Source organism: Lithobates pipiens, unplaced genomic scaffold (genome assembly GCF_037356315.1).
Source record: "Lithobates pipiens isolate NorthernLeopardFrog02 unplaced genomic scaffold, aLitPip1_a1.2 Scaffold_18, whole genome shotgun sequence".
Lineage (NCBI taxonomy): Eukaryota > Metazoa > Chordata > Amphibia > Anura > Ranidae > Lithobates > Lithobates pipiens.
In genome coordinates this window covers 43,995,515-44,020,081 of record NW_027507758.1, presented here as the reverse complement: position 1 = coordinate 44,020,081, position 24,567 = coordinate 43,995,515, and the positions used below count along the sequence as shown (strand labels likewise).

General features: G+C 44.2%; 1 protein-coding gene across 1 annotated transcript in view; it reads left to right on the top strand.

Annotated features, from left to right (window-relative positions):
- TTC7A (tetratricopeptide repeat domain 7A) overlaps positions 1-24,567 on the top strand; it is a 544,118-nt gene that overhangs the window by 272,686 nt on the left and 246,865 nt on the right. The window contains exon 15 of the mRNA XM_077485633.1: positions 11,251-11,411. Coding sequence (XP_077341759.1) covers positions 11,251-11,411 — 161 coding nt within the window. The remainder of the gene's footprint in view (positions 1-11,250; positions 11,412-24,567) is intronic.

The following is a 24,567-nucleotide window of genomic DNA, read 5'->3' as shown; positions in this document are numbered from 1 at the left end:
CCTTGTTGGGGTAATGATACAAGCTGTCACACTGACTGGACTGAGAGGATACTATGATGAGCTTTAAAGAGGCTGTCCAGGAATGAGCTAAAGAGGTTGTAAACCCTCACATTTACCCAGTGAAGTGACTGGCCTCAGGTGATAGACAGAGATGAAACAAATCCTTGTACATAAGTTGTACATGTTTATCTGTGGCCTTCTCTCTTGCATAGCTAGTCAAAGTCCAGAATATGTGCACAGCATTTCTGAGCTTTAGAAGGCAGTGGACAGGGATCTGATATCACACGCTGCACAGTATAGAGCAGGAAGCTGAGTGTAATCTGAGATCTGAGTGGAAGGAATGGACACACTCCCCTGCTGTGTGCTGGATAGGAGGACTGTCCCTGCCGATTGCTTGGTGTATGTATAAATGATCATAAGCGAGTCATGCAGACAGCAAAAGCATGACGATGGATGCACAAATAGGATCAGTAGTCAGCGGATCCCTCTACCTTCTTGCGTAGACTCATCCCAGAAGGAGATACAGCAGCAGTAGTTGGAACAATCATCAATCACTGACTCATCTATGCAAATTCCCTCTACCTAGGACTTCCAAAATATCAAATTTCACATCTACAAACCGTCCAGAACACGGCAGCCAGACTGGTAACTGGAATAAACCATGGGAATCGATCATCCCGTCCCTAAGGACCCTCCATTGACTAACCGTGAAGGATCACGTTACATTCAAGACCCTCTGCCTTACTCACAAATGTGCGACAAAATAAAGCACTACACCCCAGGTCACACTCTCCGGTCAACTAACCAGAACCTCCTCCACATCCCCAAGACCCGCTGCAAAGTAAAAGGCGAATGAAGGTTCTCAGTACAAGGACCACGGCTATGGAATGCTCTACCCGCGGACATCCACTCAGAGGAAAACTATCTGGCCTTCAGGAAGAAGCCCAAGACCCATCTCTTCTGAAAACCCAGATGGACACTGGCAGCAAAAGCACCCTGAGGCGATTTAGTTTGCATATGTAGCGCTATACAAGTTACTCATTCATTCATTCATTCAAGGTGGAGAGAAAAGCCTGTAAATTCCACTAGGTGCTTTTTTTTATTATTATTTTTATTGTTATTATTATAATTGTACATGATTTATATAGTGCCAACAGTTTACGCAGCGCTTTACAATATTTAGAGGGAGGATAGCTCAATTACAGCACAGTTCAATACTGAAGGTACAGAAGGGCCCTGCTCGTAGAGCTTACATTCTAAAGGGAGGCGGAGGTGGTACAAATGTAATAGATGTAATAGATGCGGGGGATGATTTGATGGGGGTGGCTTGGGTAAGGTTCTTAAGTGGGTGTGGGATAGGCTTCCCTGAATAAGTGAGTTTTCAGAGATCTCCTAAAGTTGGACAGGTTAGGGGCTGATCGGATATGCCGGGGTAGGGAGTTCCAGAGGATGGGAGAGGCTCTGGAGAAGTCTTGAAGGTGAGCATGGGAGGAGGTAACAAAGGAGCTAGAGAGCAGGAGGTCCCGGGAGGAGCGGAGGGGATGATTAGGGCGATATCTGCAGACGAGGTTGGTTTTTCACATAGAAAAAGAAGAATACAAACATGGAACATAGTAAACATTCAGCACTACAATGCAGCTCCCGACCGAATAAAAGATCCTCCCAGAGAAGAATGATAGCAAGGAAAGAAAGGGGGTACACACTATACATATTCATTATATGCAGTACAATATCCCCTCCCTGCTGTACTAGAGGAAATGATAGGTGCCCATACAGGCTTACACAAGCCTCAGTGCTTGCCACATATGACAACCATCCACCAGGAGGAAGTTAATCTGATGCTGTTGAGCTGTTTTTTTTTTCCCCAACCACCCTACGCCTTTTTAAAATGATCAGGTACCCCTCTATTGAGATGCATGGCTTTATACAACGGTAGAGCCTTGTTAGTCAATGCCTTCCAGGCCATAGTGGTAGGGGCCAACGGTTTCTTCCATGATAGGGTAATCACTTTGCATAGTACAGGAGCAAGGTGAGCCAAGTACGGATCACATTTTTGGGTGCTAATGTGTCTACCAAGCCCAACGGACAGACTTCTATAGATGGTGCAATGGCTATCGTAGTGACCAACCTAACACAGTCCAGCACCCCTACCCAGAACTGCCGATTGTGCGGGAAAAGCCAGAAGATGTGCAGAAAATCTGCCCCAGGTGCATCACGCCTCCAACAGTTCTACGGGTACGAAGGGAAAACCTTGTTAGTTTAGCGGGGATGTAATAGATCCTATGAAGAAACTTGAACTGTATCAAGTGATCACTCGCCGTCACCGGTCTGGCAAACGTGGTGCTCCATACATCATCCCAATCATCATTGTCAAGCTGCGGAAATCCGACATCCATGCAGCACAACAGGATGCTAGAACCTTTGTAGTATCTATGAAGAATTCCTTGTAGATTGTAGACAAGGCTTTAGGTAGGTCTTTGTCCCTGAGCAGTGATTCCTGGTTGCCAGCCCCCACGTTCAGGATGGAGGACCCAAATTGGGCAGAAAAAACATGCCTGAACTGGAGAAAACTAAACAGGTACAAACTAGGGAGCTGGTACTTCTGAGCACATCAAATTTCAACAACACCCCATTTCCAACCACTGCACCTACTGTTTATATCTCATATCTGGTCCAGATGATTGGATCTGGATATGCAAAAAAGTGAGATAAGCTTGGATTGCGCCACATAGGAGTATAAGGTGATGCCACATAGGAGTATAAGGTGATGCCACATAGGAGTATAAGGTGACACCACATAGGAGTATAAGGTGATGCCACATAGGAGTATAAGGTGATGCCACATAGGAGTATAAGGTGACACCACATAGGAGTATAAGGTGATGCCACATAGGAGTATAAGGTGACACCACATAGGAGTATAAGGTGATGCCACATAGGCGTATAAGGTGATGCCACATAGGAGTATAAGGTGATGCCACATAGGAGTATAAGGTGATGCCACTCCACCCTGATGTTCAGCCCTTCTAGTCAAGTCCCATGCTCTGATGACTGAGATCATGGACCCTGCAATAGGATAAGGAGCCCCTCTCCCCCTGTACTTCAGGCCCGGCAGTGCCTCATAGGAACCCATTACTGCAGCTTCTAAAGTTACCGCAGCATCATCATTTGGCTGTGTCAGCCATCTATGTGCAAAACCACTAGGTGCTTTGAATAGAGGCAAGTACACACAATAGAAGGATATGCTTTGTTCATTTTTCATTTTAGTGGTCGGGGCAGGGACTGATCCAGAGTCTGGTCTTGGGAGGGGCGCTGCCAGAAAATACATTTTTTGGGGGGCAATTTATCGGGGAAATGGCTGGTGTTGGCACTTCAATCATCACAGCATCATGGTTGATATGGTGTCAGGATGATTGAAGCGCATTATTTCTATTATTACATTGTTATATAAAATGAAGTAGTCAACTCACTATAATGCAGAATCAGTGGGAGCCCTGAGTGTGCCACTTGCCACTGTCACCTGCCACCAGATGCAGCTTGTCACTTGCCACGTCACTTGGCCACACATTGTGGATTGTCACTTGCCACGTCGCCTGTCACCAGATGCGGATTGTCACTTGCGACACATTGTGAATTGTCTCTTGTTGTGTCACTTTCCTGCTAAGGTGGTCTATTTCTGTGTCCCAGAGTCAGGCAGCAGATTACCAGTCAGGCAGTAGATAGATGGTGTGATCTCTCTGCTTCCCGCGGCTGCCTGCACAGTGATGATGGAACTGCACTGCAGGGCGGGCGGTGAGAGATGATGTCATCTCTCTGCACCCCCACCCACCAGCTCCCTGATTGGTCAGCCGTCCGCTCACCCACTGAGCCACCCAGCTGCTTGCCCGCTCTCTCACCCAACCGCCGAGCCTCCCGCCCACTCACCAAACGAGCCGGCCGACAGCCCGCTGTGGCTAGTGTGAAAGAGTTAAAGTTAAAAGTAAACCCACAACAGTAAAATCAGTCTGTGTATGCAGCAAAGCATGCTTGTTATAATCACTGAACTAGCCCTAGGGGGTTAATCATCTGCATTGTGTAAAAAGGCTGTCTGATCCTGTCTTCTCTGATCCTCCCCTTATTCCACAGTCCCCAATCCATCTCATGACAATACAGAGCTGTGGGGACACTCTGCACATGCTCAGTTCGATGTGTATTGCTAGAGAGTTTTTTTTTTTTTCTTGGGAGAGTGTATGTGTGTCAGATACCATGAAATCAGACCAAGACAGAAGTATAGTTAAATCACACTTTAATAATAAAAGTAAATAGAACAAAAGGTGGTCAAAACATAGCCAGTGTTCAGGAATCGGAACAGATAGTCAGACATGCCAAATGTCAGAGAGCCAGAGAAGAGCGTAGTAGAACGGCCAGCAGGATCTGGAGTCAGAAGGGATGTCAGCCGAGCAAGTCTTTAACAGGAATGCAGGAGATAGTCTCTGTGATGTTGACCAAGGCGAAGGCAGAGCTCCTCTGGGCTGGACAGCTTAAGTAGGCAGGACTGACGAGCAGGATAACAGCTGAGTAACTGTGGAGAGATAGGAGCTGCCAATTAGCTGACAGCTGAGCAGCCAACTCAGAAAAGGAAGGGCTGAGCCCAGCCCTGACAATGTGATCAGCACAGGGCCAATCAGCACTGTCCAGACAGAGGTCAGGGGTCCTACAGCCTCACAGAACAGTCAGAGCAGAATGAAAACTCCTCCTACAAGCTTTAACCAGACACTGATAGAAGTCACAAGACTGCTATATACTGCTGATAAGAAAAGGTATTTAGCAGTTTTTATTTACTAAAATAACTGCATTTCCATGTTCTGTGTACTGTGGGAGACCAGATATAGTGAATGCATGGTCCTGGGTTTAGTAACACTTTAGTTCCTAGAAAACCTCTTGACATTACGAGATTTTGTTGGGTAAATGATATGTCGATAATCAAATGAACGAGATAAGAGGCCGGGGCTATAATCACATTACAGCTGCATAATGTAAATATATAGAGGAAGCTAAAGGAATTATGTCTGGTCACAGCGGCTCTCCATGTAGTAGGGGGCGATTCATTGACTGATGATGCCAGCCAGGCTCTGAACACACAATGAATCGCTGATTACATGAAGAATATCCCCACTCTTCATCTTGCCGGGAATTGATGGCTGGGATAACGGAGAACAGAGACGCCCATGTTCCGAGATTTTCCAACGGTTCGTGCCATAATCGCTTGCCTTGAGTCCCACATCCGTCTGCTTGATATTTAATATCATGTTCATGTAATCCGATCATTAAAGAACAAGGGGGCTACCATTGCCGACCTTCTGTAAATGCTAGTTGCCTGGTTCTTCTGCTTATCCTCTGGTTTAACCTATTGCCACCTATGTATTATGTGCTGCAGCAGAGAGGGTGAGCGTTAAATAGTAACCTTTCCCTCTGCGTGAGCTTCACTATATTACCAAAAGTATTGTGACACCTGCCTTTACACAATGAACTTTAATGGCATCCCAGTTTTAGTCCGTAGGGTTCAATATTGAGTTGCCCTACCCTTTGCAGCTATAACAGCTTCAACTCTTCTGGGAAGGCTGTCCACAAGGTTTAGGAGTGTGTCTATGGGAATGTTTGACCATTCTTCCAGAAGCGCATTTGTGAGGTCAGGCACTGATGTTGGACGAGAAGGCCTGGCTCACAGTCCCCGCTCTAATTTATCCCAAAGGTGTTCTATCAGGTGGATGTCAGGACTCTGTGCAGGCCAGTAAAGTTCCTCCACCCCAAAACTCGCTCATCCATGTCTTTATGGACCTTGCCGGAATGATGTACAGTCATGGAGTACGTGGTTGGTGCTCCCAACACCCCGCCGGCGGCACGCGCCCACAATGCCATGATTTAAAGGGGACGTACCTGTGCGGCAATTTGCCCAGCCGTGCCATTGTGCTGACGTATATCGTTGTGCGCTGGTCGGCATGTGGTTAAAGAAGAATTCCAGATATGAATATTTTTACATCGTTCCGTTGGTCCAGCCTGAATCAATGTAACTATGTTTATACCATACAAGGCCGATGCCACTGGAAGCTGGAAATCACTCATTACCAGATACACCAGTTTTTCCATTGATCTCCACTTACTTCTGGGTCCTGTGCTGAGTGGCTGCCGCGCTGCACTGAGGACACAGGAGGTCGGCCACTCAGCACAGGCCCCACTCAGAGCATGCTTTGTGTTTTCTAAATGAATGTCACCATCACCGCCCCACCTCTCCAACCTGTCCAATCAGAAAACATAGTTATGTAATGTGTAGTTTATATTTATTATTAACCACTTGCTTACTGGGCACTTAACCCCCCCCCCCCCCCCCCTCCTATCCAGACCAATTTTCAGCTTTCAGAGCTGTCGCACTTTGAATGACAATTGCGCGGTCATACAACACTGTACCCAAATGACATTTTTTATCATTTTTTCCCCCCAAATAGAATGTTCTTTTGGTGGTATTTGATCACCTGTGCGATTTTTTTTATTTATTTTTTGTTTTAAAATGTAATAACAGGTAATTTTTGTCCGTCATTGATGTACACTGATGAGGCAGCACTGATGGGTACCGATAGGCGGCACTGATGGGCACCGATAGGTGACACTGATGGGTACTGATGGGTGGCAGTGATGGCCACTGATGGGTGGCAGTGATGGGCACTGATCGGTTACACTGATAGGCAGCACTTCTAGGTGGCATTGATAGGTGGCACTGGTGGGCATTGATAGGTGGCACTTGCAGGCAACGATAGGTGGCACTTGTGGGCATTGATAGATGGCACTTGTGGGCACTTAGACTCTATAAATGAGGCATAATTGCCTCTTTCTTTTTGGGACCGATGTCCCTTTAAGATAAGCCGGTGATCGGCTTTTTTTTTACATCATGTGATCAGCTGTCATTGGCATTGTCATGGTAAGGGGCCGGGACCAGACCCTTACTCACATCAGTGATCACCCGAGTCTCAGAGCGTGTGCAGTGGAGGCCTCCCGGAAATTCACATCCGCGCTGTGGCCATCATTCGGCCATAGCACAGATGCCAGGAGGTTAAAGTATGCTGTGAGAATGGGAACATGTAGCAAATATAAAGTAGGTGTTATCCCAGTTTGGCTGCAAAGGTAGAAATGCACTTCAAGGTAAATGCACTAGATGGCGCTTATGATCATAGGAAATAATCATATTACACAAAATACTGCGATTTCCCATTGCAGCTGTGCAAATGTTTGTCATATTTGTACAGCAATGTTTTTATGAATGGACCCCCTAAAAAGTGAAGACAGAAAATGCAGTGACAAGGAGAGAGGCTCATCATGTGTTTGATAATTGAGCTTTAACACTCCTTCTTGGACAATGGATGTAAATGGTGTCTAGAGACATTTGACCTGATGGTGAACATGATCTTCTCAGGTCAGTTGAAGTATGTGCAGAATGATATTACAGAACAGCTGGTATGTGGACTCCAGCATAATAGCTCCATGGTCACAGTCCGGAGGCATGTTCTGCAGGAATAACAGGATTTCAGCTGTCTGCGGAGAGCCTGGGAAGCATGTAGGTCCTTCAGGCTGTTTTTACCAACAGTTCTTAGTGCATTCATTTTTTATAACTCAGATAATAGTTCATAAAATCTTGATTTTTTAACATTTCTCTCTGCGCAGATATGCAGCGTGCGCACATTTAATAGTAATAGAAAGTAGACCAACTGTCTGACCAGATCTTAATGGGCTTGACTCAATCTATTTTTACAGTTTCTTAAAACAATCACGCCACAAATGATAACTCTCATAGTTGCTTGTGCTCTTAACCGAACTGTCAAGCCAAAAATGGGTTGTGTCATAAATGGTCATGGTGTCATGGTAATGGTCATTGTGCCATGGTGTTATAAATGTTAATGGTATCATGAAAATGGTCATGGTGCCATGGTGTCAAAAATGGTCATGGTGGTGGTCATGATTCCATGGTATAATAAATAGTCGTGATGCCACAGTGTTATAAATGGTAATGTTCATGGTTCTATGGTGTTATAAATAGTCATGGTGATGGTCATGGTGCCATGGTTTTATAAATGATCATGGTGTTATAAATGGCCATGGTGTCATAATGATGATAATGACATTATAAATAGTCATGGTGCCATGGTGTTATAAATGGTAATGGCGTCATGATGATGGTCATGGTGCTATAAATGGTCACGGTAATAGTCATGGTGTCACGGTGTTATAAATGTTCATGGTAATGGTCATGGTGCCACAGTGTTATAAATGGTAGGTGCCATGGTGTCATAATGATGGTAATGTTATAAATGGTCTTGGTGCCATGATGTTATAAATGGTCATTGTGTCATAATGATGGTCATGGTGTTATAAATGGTTTTGATGTCATGGTGATGGTCATGGTGTCATACATAGTCATGGTGTCATAATGACGGTCATGGTGTCATAATGATGGTAATTTGGTTATGCTGCCATGGTGTTATAAATGGTCACGGTGCCATGATGTTATAAATGGTCACAGTGTCATCATGTTATCAATGGTCACAATGTCATGGTGATGGTCATGGTGCCATGGTGTTATAAATGGTTACGGTGCCATGGTGTTATAAATGATGACCATGTCATGGTGATGGTCATGGTGCCCTGGTGTTATAAATGGTCACGGTGCCATAGTGTTATAAATGGTCATGGTGCACTGGTGTTATAAATGGTCACGGTGCCATGGTGTTATAATGGTAATGTGCCATGGTGTTATAATGGTAATGTGCCATGGTGTTATAAATGGTTACGGTGTCATGGTGTTATTACTAGTCATGGTGCCATGGTGCTATAAATAGTCACATGTGCAGCACTGAAGATTGAACAGACTAGGATGGCCGCTGCCATATCTGTAAAGGATAGGAAGGTTTAGTTCCACTTTTAAATTGATAAATTGGGGGATTCTATGTGAACAATTTTTTTGCTTGGGAATTGTCTCTTCAATATGAATTGTGTTTTGTAAATGTATGGTTACCATATGCAAACTTACAATTTTAGAGGGGAAAACGTTTTTATTGTTTCACATTTTACACAAAGTAAAGGACACAACAATAAAATATCCATAAGTCAACATCAAAGGCTATCGCCCAAAGCATAACATATACAAATATTCTGAGCTGAGGGTTGTGTCACAAAAGAGGGACCAGGCTAATCATGAATACCGTAAATGAACAGAATGTATAGTCATCCTATGATTGAAATATCAAATACGTATGTGACAAGACCACTAGAATATTCAACATCTTGACTCATATGATGGACAATGAAGGTGTAGCCTGGTACCACGTAAAGTCACATAATTATTCATAAAAGAATGAGAACAAAAGGGGGGAGAAAATGAAAAAGGAAGAAAAAGAGGAGGGAAGAGGAGAAGAAGAAAGGAGAAAAAGAAAAAAAAGAGAGAACGAGAATAAGACTAGGAAGAGAGAGATGAAGGACCTAGTGATCCATTGGTCTGAGAGAGGTATCAAATATTTAAAACAATACAATAAAAGGGTAATCAAGGGCAAGGGATGCCAGGGGGAATGCTCTGCATGGTTGACCTGTACTAAGGATCCAAAGGATCTCGGAGGTTTGCTGAGTTGCCCCCAGCCTGAGTTAAGGGGGAACATATGGTGAGCCACCAGAAGTAGTGAGCATCTCCGTGAGGGTGTCAGAAGAAAGAGCCATTATCAAGTGCTAACATTTCTTCCATTCGCATAACATCATTCACCAAACTTACAATTTTAGTCCATCATTTAGTTAAGCAGGGCACACCAGGGGTCACCTTCCCAGACTTCCCTGCACCATTACAACCAAACTGGTATCCAGGGGCCATGGGTGAGAGGACGCAAAGCCTGTACTACACACTTAGATGTATGCAGGGACCTATACAGCTTACCGTAGAGCTGTAGTGAGTATAGATGTGGAATTAGAAGGTTATACTACATACTGCACAATGTATTAGCTACATACTTATGGACAATCAGTTATGTCCAAGACACTGATATCCTTATTCCCCAAAAATAATCCATCCACATCCACTACTTAACCACTTAAGGACCGCCTCACGCCGATATACGTCGGCAGAATGGCATGGTTGGGCACAATCACGTACCGGTACGTGGCTCTTTAAGTGCCCAGTCGTGGTTCGGGAGCACGCCGCCAACGGCGAGCTCCTGACCCAGTCCTGAGCTCTGTGACTGTGGCCGTGGGACCAGCGAACCCGATCGCCACTGGTGTCCCGCGATCGGGTCACAGAGCTGAAGAACGAGGAGAGGTCTGTGTAAACAAACCTCTCCCCGTGCTTCCCTGTGTGGCTGTCACCGATCGTCTGTTCCCTTTTATAGGGAAAGACGATCAGTGATGTCACATGCCAGGCCACGCCCCCTACAATAAAGAAAACAGATAACGTCACACATAACCCCTACACTGCCCCCTAGTGGTTAACTCCTTCACTGCCAGTGTCATTTACACAGGAATCAGTGCATTTAAACAGCACTGATTGCTGCATAAATGACAATGGTCCCAAAAATGTCCGATGTGTCCGCCATAATGTCGCAGTCACAATAAAAATCGCTGATCGTCGCCATTACTAGTAAAACGCTTTTGTAAACGCTATAACTTTTGCGCAAACCAATCAATAATTGCTAATTGCGATTTTTATTTTTTTACCAAAAATATGTAGAAGAATACGTATCGGCCTAAACTGAGGAAAAAAAATGTTTTTTTATATATTTTTGGGGAATATTTATTATAGCAAAAAGTAAAAAATATTGCGTTTTTTTTTTTCAAAATTGTTGCTCTATTTTTGTTTATAGCACAAAAAATAAAAACCAGAGAGGTGATCAAATACCACCAAAAGAAAGCTCTATTTGTGGGAAAAAAAGAACGCCAATTTTGTTTGGGAGCCACGTCGCATGACCACGCAATTGTCAGTTAAAGCGACGCAAAAAGGGGCCAGGTCCTTTGGCTGCAAACTGGTCCGGGGCTTAAGTGGTTAATGGCCCTGTAATGGAATTTTCATGAAATCACTTCTTACCGTGTTTTTCTGCCTCTTTGGAACATCCACCATGAGCTCCTAAACCTCTCCTTTTCCCACCCTTGAAGGCAGCAGACTACGCAGCTGAACTACCGTGTGAAAGTACAGTAGCCTCTTGATCTCTATATTGCTCTGTATGTTATAGACATTCTTTGTCTTTACAGATATCGGATGCAATAGAACTTCTACAGAAAGCACTCCAGCTCTGTAAGGATGACATCAGCTCTCTACACCTCCTGTCCCTTTTATTATCAGCACAAAAACAGTATAAACACGCCCTTGATGTCATCGATATGGCCATATCCGAGTACCCCGAAAACTTCAGGTAGGTGTCCATTCCTATTTTGTCTTTTTTTTTTTTTTTGCATAAGCTGGCTAAACACTAGCAGAATCTTGTTCAAAATTTTTCACTTCCAAATTTTGAGTTTTAAGAAAGTTCATTCAATTTTCTATTTGTTAATAAAGTCAAATCAACGTTCTTTTTTGACCACAGTGACAAGAAAATTCAGAGCAGTGGAATAGAAAATTTTACCAAAATTCATGAATTTCTATGGTGCGGTTGGGGGGGGGGGGGGGGTTGGGGCATTCAAAACGTGTGGCTGAGCCACATTTTTATCTCAACCGCCCCTCCTTAAGCTGCAATGGTAGCAAATGGGAGTGTTTACATTCTGAAGTCACGGCGCTTCACTTGGCGGCCAACACAAAAAAAACTATCCAACATACCGGGATCTGCAGGCGGCACGCCTTGCTAAACGCGAACCAATTCAAGTGAACATGAATTGCGTGGTTGTAATGCGTGTGTTCAGCAAAAATTATGTTAAAACAGGCGGTAAGGAGGAGTCACATTGCCTCTTTGCTGTCTGTCCATCTCCTCCAGTACTTTGGGGCAAAAAGAAGAGTCTACGCGTTTTGGGCTACTTAATGGATGGAAGTCACGATTAAGCGCTGATGTAGACTGAAACGCATAGACTTTTCTCACTCCAGGAATGTCCATCTTTATTCTATAAATAAAAGCAACATAGCAGCAAAACACTGTAGGCCATGAGAAGAGCTTACACTTTTCAGGCTACATCATGGATGGGAGTCATGATTAAGTGCTCGTGTAGCACGAAACACGTCGATTTTTCTCATTCCAAGAATGTCCATCTTTACTGAATCATAAAAGCAACATAACATAGCAGCAAAACACTCTGGGTTATTAGAAGAGCCTATGTTTTTTCACACTACAGCATGGATGGGAGTCATCATTAGATGCTGAAGTAGCATGAAACGCGTAGACTTTTCACAAGTGTTTTGCTGCTGTTTTGTATCTTTTATGATTCAGTAAAGATGAACATACTTGGAGTGAGCATAGTCTACATGTTGCATGCTACATCAGCACTTATAGTGGTTGTAAAGGTTCATTTAAAAAAATATATATTTTAGATAACAAACATGTTATACTTACCTGCTCTATGCCGTTGGTTTTTCACAGAACAGTCCTTCTCTTCTCAGGTCCCTCTTTACTGCTCTTGGCCCCTCCCTCCTATCGAGTGCCCCCTCAGCCAGCAGCTCTCTATGGGGGCACCCGAGTCAAGTTAGAGCTCCGTGTATCCATTCAGACACGGAGCCCCAACCTGGCCCCCGCCCCCTCTCTCCCCTGATTGGCAGACTGACTTTGACAGCTTCGGGAGCTAGTGGCGCCGCTGCTGTGTCTCAGCCAATCAGAAGGAGTGTCGTGGATGGCTTAGACACACGTGGGCATCGCTAGAGAGAGATGGGGCACAGGTAAGCAATTAGAGGGTGCTGGGGAGGCTGCTACACACAGAACGTTTTTTTTTTATCTTAATGCATTCAGATAAAAAACCTTGTGTCTTTACAGCTCCTTTAATCATGACTCCCATCCATGATGTAGTGCAAAATGTGACTCTTCTCATGCCCTACAGTGTTTTGTTGCTATTCTATGTCGCTTATATGATATAATAAAGAGGGACATTCTTGGAGTGATACAAGTCTATGTGTTTCGTGCTACACAAGCACTTAATCATGACTCATCCATGATGTAGCCTGAAATGCGTAGGTGCTTCTCATGCCCTACAGTGATTTGCTGCTATGTTATGTTGCTTTTATGATCTAATAAACATTCTTGGAGTGAGAAAAGTATACGTTTCACGTTAAATCAGTGTTTTATCAGGACTCCCATACATAATGTAGTGCAAAACGCATAGACCCTTCTGATGCCCCACAGTGTTTTGCTGCTATGTTAAGTTGCTTTTATAGAACAATAAAGATGGACATTCTTGAAGTGGGAAAAGTCAACGTTTTTCGTGCCATATCAGCACTTAATGATGACTCCAGTCCATGATGTAGCCTGCAACTCTTCTCATGCCCCATAGTGCTTTGCTGTTATATGATGTCGCTTTTACAGTATAATAATAATGGACATTCTTGGCGTGAGAGACGTCTGCGCGTTTCGTGCTACATTAGCACTTAGTCATTGCTCCCATCCATGATGTAGTGAGAAGCGCATAGACTTTTCTCATGCCCCACAGTGTTTTGCTGCTATGTTATGTTGCTTTTATGGTACAATAAAGATGAACTTGAACTTATGAACTTATATGCACATACATGCCTCAGTAGGAGGAGCAGTGCTTGCACCTGTGGGCAAAATTGTGTGCGGGACCGCAATATGATTAACCACTTGCCGCCCACCCTATAGGCAAATGACAGCTGCAAAGTTGTTTCAAAATCCTGACCGGACGTCATAGGACGTCCTCAGGATTTTGAGCCACTGTGCGCCCCCAGGGGCACGCATCGCAGCGATCGTTGTTGCGGGGTGTCAGTCTGACACCCCGCAACTACGATCTTTAACATGTGATCAGCCGTGTCCAATCACGGCTGATCACAGTGTAATTAGGAAGAGCCGGTGTCTGTCAGACACGAGTAGAGAAGAACCGATCCACTGCTCCTCTGACAGGGGGGGTCTGTGCTGATCGATTATCAGCACAGCCCCCCAGAGGATGCCCACAATGGACCACCAGGGATGCCCAGCATCAGGTATGCCACCCTAGACCACCAGGGATGCCAGTCAGTGCCCACAAAGGATGCCAATCAGTGCCCACAATGGGCATCACTGATTGGCATGCATTATTGTTTGGCACTGATTGGCATCCATCAGTTCAGTACAAATTAATACAATACAATGTCGCCTATCAGTGCCCATCCGTGCCACCTATCAGTGCCCATCCATGCCAACTATCAGTGCCCATCCATGCCCATCTGTGCTGCCTATCCATGTCCATCTGTGCCACCTATCCATGCCCATTCATGCCGTCTATCCATGCCAATCCGTGCTGGCTATCAGTGCCAATTTGTGCCACCTATCAGTGTCCATCCGTGTCGCCCATCAGTGCCACCTATCAGTGCCACATATCAGTGCCCATCATGCCACCTCATCAGTGCCACTTCATTGGTGCCACCTCATCAGTGCCGCCTTATCAGTGCCCGTCAGTGCAGCCCCATCAGTGCCCATCAGTGAAGGATAAAACATACTTATTTACAAAGTTTTGAAACTGAAACAAAAAAATATTTTTTTTTTCAAAATTTTCGGCCTTTTTTTATTTGTTTAGCAAAAAATAAAAACCGTAGAGGTGATCAAATACCACCAAAAGAAAGTTCTATTTGTGGGAAAAAAGGGACATCAATTTTGTTTGGGTACAGCGCAGCATGACTGCGCAATTGTCATTCAAAGTGCAACATTGCTGAAAGCTCAAAATTGGTCTGGGCAGGAAGGTGTTTAAGTGCCCGGTATTGAAGTGGTTAATGCAGTGTTTCTCAACTCCAGTCCTCAAGGCGCCCCAACAGGTCATGTTTTCAGGTTTTCCATTATTTTGCATAGGTCACCGCCTTAGTAATTACCGCAGCCGTAAATCCTGAAAACATGACCTGTTGGGGCGCCGTGAGGACTGGCGTTGAGATACACTGGATTAGCGTATACCCAGCTTTATATCATTAGTGCAACATGAAAAAATACAATAACCAACGGCATCTGAAAAGGGCCGCCGTGTCTGAGACAGAGAGGAGAAATGTGATTGGTTGATATGGATTCCGAGAACTTTTTATTGAGGAATAATGATAAAGATGGTCTCCATTATTTTCTCTTTCATAAGCAGCACTGTGAAGTCTTCAGGCTCCAGCACACTGTTGGCTAGGTAGAGACGATTATGCTCAGACAGATCTTTACCGGTGGCGGCTGCTAATTAGCGCGGCAATGTGGAATCTTGTGCTTGGCTGTGCAGTAGCTCCCTATTCTTATCCTGATCATTAAACCTCTTCACATTTCCCCAGACTCTCTGACATTAACTGCCAAAATTCATTCCAAGGCAAGATCACACATCTCAGTAAAGATACTTGTATTGTAATGTGCCGAAATGTCACTAACAACTCACATCCATCGCTTCCAGAGAGACGACGGCCTTTTCATGCAGCTGCTATTTCACTATTACGTCATATTACACAGATCGCCTCTTATTTAAAGGGTAACTCCATTATTAAGGGGAAAATTATTGCAAATATATATATATATATATATATATATACATACACACATATATATATATACAGTGGTGTGAAAAAGTGTTTGCCCCCTTCCTCATTTCCTGTTCCTTTGCATGTTTGTCACACTTAAGTGTTTCGGAACATCAAACCAATTTAAACAATAGTCAAGGACAACACAAGTAAACACAAAATGCAATTTGTAAATGAAGGTGTTTATTATTAAAGGTGAAAAAAAATCCAAACCATCATGGCGTGTGAAAAAGTGATTGCCCCCCTTGTTAAAACATACTATAACTGTGGTTGTCCACACCTGAGTTCAATTTCTCTAGCCACACCCAGGCCTGATTATTGCCACACCTGTTCACAATCAAGGCATCACTTAAATAGGAGCTGCTTGACACAGTAAGGTCCACCAGAAGATCCTTAAAAGCTACACATCATGCCGAGACCCAAAGAAATTCAGGAACAATTGAGAAAGAAAGTAATTGAGATCTATCAGTCTGGAAAGGGTTATAAAGCCATTTCCAAAGCTTTGGGAATCCAGCGAACCACAGTGAGAGCCATTATCCACAAATGGCGAAGACATGGAACAGTGGTGAACCTTCCCAGGAGTGGCCGGCCGCCCAAAATTACCCCAAGAGCGCAGCGACGACTCATCCAAGAGGTCACAAAAGACCCCACAACAACGTCCAAGGAACTGCAGGCCTCACTTGCCTCAGTTAAGGTCAGCGTTCATGCCTCCACCATCAGGAAAAGACTGGGCAAAAATGGCCTGCATGGCAGAGTTCCAAGGAGAAAACCACTGCTGAGCAAAAAGAACATCAAAGCTCGTCTCAATTTCTCCACAACACATCTTGATGATCCCCAAGACTTTTGGGACAACATTCTGTGGACCGATGAGACAAAAGTGGAACTCTTTGGAAGGTGTGTGTCCAAGTATACTTGGCGTAGAAGGAACACTGCATTTCATAAAAAGAACATTATACCAACAGTAAAATATGGTGGTGGTAGTGTGATGGTCTGGGGCTGTTTTGCTGCTTCAGGACCTGGAAGACTTGCCGTGATAAAAGGAACTATGAATTCTGCTGTCTACCAAGAGATCCTGAAGGAGAATGTCCGACCAACTGTTCGTGTACTCAAGCTGAAACGAACTTGGGTTCTGCAGCAGGACAATGATCCTAAACACAGCAGCAAGTCCACCACCGAATGGCTGAAGAAAAACAAAATGAAGACTTTGGAGTGGCCTAGCCAAAGTCCTGACCTGAATCCTATTGAGATGTTGTGGTATGACCTTAAAAAGGCCGTTCATGCTCGAAAACCCTCTAATGTAACTGAATTAGGACAATTCTGCAAAGATGAGTGGGCCAAAATTCCTCCAGGACGCTGTAAAAGCCTCATTGCACGTTATCGCAAACGCTTGGTTGCAGTTGTTGCTGCTAAGGGTGGCCCAACCAGTTATTAGGTTTAGGGGGCAATCACTTTTTCACACAGGGCTATGATGGTTTGGATTTATTTTCACCTTTAATAATAAACACCTTCATTTACAAATTGCATTTTGTGTTTACTTGTGTTGTCCTTGACTATTGTTTAAATTGGTTTGATGTTCCGAAACACTTAAGTGTGACAAACATGCAAAGCAACAGGAAATGAGGAAGGGGGCAAACACTTTTTCACACCACTGTATACACATATATATATATACATACATATATATATATATATATATATATATATATATATATATACACATATGTATCATATATATATATATATATATATATATATATATATGTACCGTATATACTCGAGTATAGGCCGACCCGAATATAAGCCGAGGCCCCCAATTTACCCCCAAAAAAACTGGCAAACTTATTGACTCGTGTATAAGCCGAGGGTGAGACATGCTTGTCCATCCCTGTGTGTGTGTCCGTCCATCCCTGTGTGTCCGTCCATCCCTGTGTGTCCGTCCATCCCTGTGTGTCCGTCCATCCATCCCTGTGTGTGTGTGTGTCCATCCATCCATCCATCCCTGTGTGTGTGTGTGTCCTTCCATCCATCCATCCCCATGCATCCATCCATCCATCCCTGTGTGTGTGTGTCTCCATCCATCCATCCATCCCTGTGTGTGTGTGTCTCCATCCATCCATCCATCCCTGTGTGTGTGTGTCTCCATCCATCCATCCATCCCTGTGTGTGTGTGTCTCCATCCATCCATCCCTGTGTGTGTGTGTCCATGTGTGTGTGTGTGTGTGTGTGTGTGTGTGTGTGTGTGTGTGTGTGTGTCCAGCCTACCTGTGTCCCGAGCCTTTGTCCCGAGCCTCCGTCCCGTGCCTTGCCTCCGTCCCGTGCCGTGCCTTGCCTCCGTCCCGTGTCGTGCCTTGCCTCCGTCCCGTCCCGTCCCGTGCCGTGCCGTGCCTTGCCTCCGTCCCGTGCCTTGCCAGGATCGCCGCTCTTCGTCGGCGCCTCGGCGGCCATTGTAAAATTCAAAAGCCGCGCCTCCGCCTTCGCCTGTGATAGGCGGAACACTGAATTTCCCAGCAGCCTGTGTTCCGCCTATCACGGACATCGTCTCATCCTCGTCCGTAGTACGAGGATGAGACGATGTCCGTGATAGGCGGAACACAGGCTGCTGGGAAATTCAGTGTTCCGCCTATCACAGGCGAAGGCGGAGCCGGAGGCGCGGCTTTTGAATTATAGAATGGCCGCTGTCTGTCTGCTCGACACGCTGATCGAGCAGGCAGACAGCGATGACTCGAGTATAAGCCGAGGGGGGCACTTTCAGCCTCAAAAAAGAGGCTGAAAATCTCGGCTTATACTCGAGTATATACGGTATATATATGTGTATATATATATATATATATATAAATAATCTATCATATACAATTGCAGCACAAGCCATATTGTAATATAAAGGTATAAAAAAAAGCCCTTTTCCCTTTCAATTATCAGCAACCAGATTTTCCCAGAAGTCTGCACTAAGAATCAAGCCCCATTTTGGGCATCCCCTGCAACAAAAATGTAATTTTTGATTAGATACTCCCAAAGGGAAAGCGTCAAAAGGGATGCAGACCCAACCACTTTCCTCATTAGAACCCTGCAAGTGCAGCAGCTGATCAATAATTAACCACTTGCCTACTGGACACTTTTACCCCCTTCCTGCCCAGAGCAATTTTCAGCTTTCGGAGCTGAAAAAGGTCAAACATTTTGATAAACAAAAATTTTTTCATAGTTTTGTTCGAAAATTTTGCAAACAGGTCATTTTTCTCCTTCAATAATATGCGTTGATGAGGCTGCACTGATGGCCACTGATGAGGCGGAACTGATAGGTGGAACTGATGGGCACTGATAGGTGGAGCTGATGGGCACACTGATAGGTGGAACTGGTGGGAACTGATGAGGTGGCACTGGTGGGCACTGATAAGGAGGCACTGATAGACGCTGGTAGGCGACACTGATGGGCACTGATAGGCATCACTGATAGGTGATACTAATGAGGAGGCACTTATGGGCACTGATTGGCAGCACTGGTTGGCAATGATTGTGGCACTGATGAGCACCGAATGGCAGCACAGGTGGGACTGTGCTGATAATCAGGACACTGATAATCAGTTCCCTGATTATCAGTGCCGACGTCCCTTTAACACTAGCCGGTTATTGGCTTTCTTCTCTCTGTCAGTGTGAGGAAAGAGAAGCTGATAACCAGCATGTGTTTACATCCTGTGATCAGCTGTCATTGGCTGACAGCTGATCATGTGGTAAAGGGCCACTGTGATTGGCCCTTTGAAAAAGGAGAAAGGATAGTACTGTGCTATGGACTAGTTAATAATGATCATACTGTATATATATTTAAAGCACGTTAAGGAGACAGAAGTACTTGTGGTAAGATCTACAGACAGTTATTGCAACTGTGAATGCGGGTTACCCCCTAAGTGGGGTGATTTATCTACTGAGTGCAATTACACAGGGGGGAAATTGCAGCATCTTTATTCATCTAAAAAAACTTAAAATACTTTTTGTCTTCTATCACAATTTCACCAGTGGACTTTTTATTATATAAATGTAATGCTGGAGCACTTTTCTAATTTATTTATGCACATGGAACTATATATATATATATATATATATATATATATATATATATATATATAATTTGATTTGATATTTAGGTATTGTGGAATTGTTTCATTTATTTATATATATTATATGATTATGTTTATCCTGGGTTAACACTTTTGAACTTGCACAGCATTTTCCTACCTATCTTGCCTAACAAAAAAATAAATAAATAAAATATAAAATATCTAAAAAAAATGAATAATATAATTATATATAATTACTGTATCTTTTAATTATATTACAAATATAATTATATTATAATAAAATAATGATATCATATTAAAAATTATATTAAAAAAGATCTGTGTTCTTACCTACTTCAGCCCACTCCGGTTCTGTGCCACGATCCTGCAGCCCTGTAAGGGAGCACTTGACCCCTGAGTTCTGGGAGCTGTGATGTCACCCATAGGCTCCCATGACCCAGTCATTGTTGGTGTTCCCTCCTCTCCCCTGCAGCAGCCACTCACTGACCCAGGGGAGCCGGAACTGTGGGATCACATGACCGGACCGGCGTGAATTAATAAATTAAAAAAAGGTAAGTACACAGATCTTTTCTATACAGATTAGGCAGTATAGGTAAAAAAAAAGGGGGGGGGGTGACATTTTTAAGAAAAGTTATACTTAGGCTTTTACTCCACTTTAAACATGCTGGGCTACTTTTTTAAATTTACATGTATCTTTTGGCAAAATTCAAAAATCATATATTTATTTCCACATTGTATTCCACTTATTTCTATTATTGTAAGGTTTTGGTCGGAAATTCCGACCATGTGTATGCTCCATTGGACTTTTGCTGCCAGAATTCCAGCCAGCAAAAGATTGAGAGCAGGTTCTCAATTTTTCGGTCGGAAGAATTTCGGTCCGGAAATTCCGATCATCTGTACCAGTTCGGACGCGTAAAATTCATACGCATGCTCGGAAACAATTCGACGCATGCTCGGAAGCATTGAACTTAATTTTCTCAGCTCGTCGTAGTGTTGTACGTCACCGCGTTCTTGACGGTCGAAAGTTCAGAGAACGTTTGTGTGACCGTGTGTATGCAAGCCAAGCCTGAGCGGAATTCTGCCGGAAAAAAACATCCAAGATTAGGGTTGACTTTCACAGATAAACAGGTGGAGAGAATTCTCCTGTTCTCATACAAAACCTCTGTATGTGCTAAGCACCAGGTTTAAAGTGCTGACCCGATAGTACCATACACCTGTCAAAATTCATAGCATGTTTCCTCAGATCTTTGTTGGAGGTGTGGAGAGGAATCTGGTTCTCTTCTCCACGTTTACTGGTTGTGCCGCTTACTTCAGCCTCACTGGACATAGGTCCATCGTATAATCCAGAATTTCACCCGTGAGGCACTGAGGGATCCTGAACTCTTCCTTCTGCACCACCACTGGTTCTCGAGTAAGGCTTACAGACGTTCCATTTTACCCCTCCTAAATATAGTGCCAAAGCTCGGTATTCCACTGTTTTGGAAGCAGGCGCAGGCACCGCCAATAACCGTCGGTGAAAAAAGTAGTTGAAATCAATGAGATGGAACACCTGGTGGCCACGAAGAAGGTCCTCAAGGAAAAAATCCTTAAAAAGTGGTTCTACTGGCAGGAATTTGTCTATTCTGAGGAATACAAAACTCTGATGGATTAAACTCACTCACTTGGCATGTGCTCTGGCGGGTCTCCTGGTTCTGTCGGTTTGGTGGTATGGCTGGTTCCCTTTCCTACTCCTCCCTTCCCTTCTCCTTGCCCTTCTCCTTCCCTTTTTTTCCTTTTGGTTTCTTTTAATTGAAATGGCCCTAATGGTATTCTTCTTACTGTTTTTTCTCTTATATATTAACGTGTTAACCGTGTAAAATGTCGCTCAGGTTACAGAGACTCCCTAGTACCTGGGATTCTGGGTCTGTAGTATCTCACATATTGATCTGCATCCAATGCATGTAATGGTTTGTTTTGTTGTACTGACCTTTCCATGTGCATATACCCCCAGATTGCAAGGATAACTTATCACTAATTTGTGGCAGTGTTGAATTGTAAGTCTGTTAACTTGCTGCACATTTTCACTGGCAAGTTGTACACTTGCAGAGCACTTGAAGCACAAGTTCTAGTTGACACTTTTTCAAGTTGTACCAAATTTGCATGGAAAGTCTCTAGCAAAAGCAAAGTTGCAGTGGTGAGTCTGCAGCAAGAGCTCTGTAAGTCTACAGAATGAAAATTCAGCCACAGTGCCCCCTGTGGTGGGATGACTATTGCACAACATAACTGAACCAGAACTTGCAGCAGACTTGCAGAATGTTTGTAAAGAAAGTTGATCTGCAGTCATGCAATGCGGACTTGCTGCAATTGTGCAACAAACTTGTGAAGCTTGACAAGTCTAGCAATAGCTTAGCAAGTCATTTTCAAACTTGCAGCACAATTGCTTGCTATCTGGGCTACAGTAGTGTGAATGGGGTCTTATGGCAGGTGAGATAGCTCCTATATACAATCTGTAAGATTACCTGTCCAGAGCACCCCACCCCCTCTTACATCAGATGTCAAGAGCCCCCCACACCGTTACATCAGTGCACTCCCCTTCCTTTTGCTGCTGCTGGGAAGAAGCTGGAGGCAGAGCTGGGAAGCAGAATGTGCAGGGTCTAGAGGGGGGCTGGAGTCAGCTACAGGAGCACCCCTCCCCACATTACATCAGATGTCAAGAGCCCCCCGCACCCTTACATAACAGTGCACCTCCCTTACCTTATGCTGCTGCTGGGAAGAAGCTGGGGGCAGAGCTGGGAAGCAGGCAGGGCAGGGTCTAGAGGAGGACCAGAGGAGGGCTGGAGTCAGCTGCAGGATCTGGCGGAGGAGTTCTATCCTCCTTTCTGCTGTGACAAGGTGGGGGTGAAGATGAGGGGGGTGTCACAGCTTAAAAGGCAATCTGCATTTGGATACCATTTCTGAGGTGTTTGACAGGCGGGTATACAGAAACAGGGGATATAATCCCTGTCCTGTAAAACACCACTGTTGCAGCAAATGTACACCCCTCTTCTGCTGCTTCTGCAGTTAAAGGGGAGCAGGGTTTTCCATCCCCTCATTCACTAGCCCCAAGGCTAAGTTTACACTAGTGTCAAAAGCAGATGTTTCATCTGCATTTATGAAGCTGCACAAACGCCTGTCAACGTTTGCTCTGTGACCCAACTGGGGCTTAGTTATGACAAAACTCGCCAGTGCCGTGGCCTGCAAAGGAGACCTGTCTGAGGCAGTTCCATATCCACATCCACACTGCGGTCAGGCTGGGAGTACGGCTTCTTAACCACTTCCTGCCCAACGACGCCATATGACGTCATTGACTTTGAGTGGGGATATCTGAATGATGCCTGCAGTTACAGGCATCATTCAGATATCTTCTTTTAGATCAAAGCACTGTTCAGTTGATTGATCATTCTTACAGGCAGCGGGAGGAGACGTACCCCCCCTCCCATCACCCTCTCCCGACTCGCCCTTACGATCGGCGAGAGATGCCCCCCCCCCCCCCCCCCCCCCCGGACGTCTCTATGATCTTTCGGAGGCTGGGCACGATGTTATGACGTCAGGCCTGGCCTCTGCGTTCGAAAAAATGCTGCCGCCTTGGCTGGAAAACTTTTTTTGCTTTTTTTTTTCTCAGGCTTTTCATGCCTAGAGGTGAGATCTGGGGACTTATTGATCCCAGATCTCACTGTAAAGAGGACCTGTCATGCACTATTTCTATTACAATGGATGTTTAAATTCAAGTCAAAATAGAAAAGTAAAATAAACAATAAAAATATTTTTTTCAAATTTAAAGTTCCACCGTCCACCACATGCTCGCGTGCAGAAGCGAACGTATACGTAGCTCACGCCCACATATGTAAACGACGTTCTAACCACACATGTGAGGTATCGACATGAACGTTAGCACAAGAGCAATAATTCTAGTACTAGACCTCCTTTGTAACTCTAAGCAGGTAACCAGTAAAAAAAATGTAAGCGTCGCCTATGGGGATTTTTAAATACCTAAGTTTGGCGCCATTCCACGAGTGTGCACAGTTTCAAAGCAGGACATGTTAGGTATCTATTTACTCAATGTAACATCATCTTTGCCATTATGCAAAAAAAAACGGGCTAACTACTGTTTTGTTTTTGTTTTTTAGTACATGAAACTTTTTTTTTTCCAAAAGAAACATGTTTGTAAGAATTACGACGCAAATACTGTGCAAGATAAAAAGTTGCAATGACCTCTCTTTTATTCCCTAGGGTCCTGGCAGTAATTTTCGAGAAAAAAAAAAAAGACTTTTACATGTAGGAGCGAAGTGTCAGAATTGGCCTGGGTAGCAAGTGGTTAATAGACAATGCTCGCTCTGGGGGTTATTTACTAAAGGAAAATCCACTTTGCACTGAAAGTGCACTTGGAAGTAAAGTCGCTGTAGATCCGAGGGGGACATGCGAGGAAAATAAAAAAACTGCATTTTAGCTTCCACATGATTAGATGATAAAATCAGCAGAGCTTCCCCTCATTTCAGATCTACTCCTTAGATTTAGAGTGACTGCTTTTCCAAGTGCACTTGCAGTGCAAAGTGGATTTGCCTTTCGTAAATTACTCCCCTTTGTGTCAGTTGAGTTTATTGTAGTTGACAGTGTTGTTCACTTGGTTGCGTTCACATTGCGTCATGTAGCGTTCACTGCCCGAACGCCTCCTTTCATGTTAAAGTGGATGTAAACCCAAAATTATTATTATTAGTTTTTTTTTTTATGTCATAATGTAGAGTATAAGATTTCCTATCATTTGAGCCCAGTCTTGCCACAAAGAGTTAATCCATCCCTGAGCAATCCAATGAGATAAATCTTGACAAA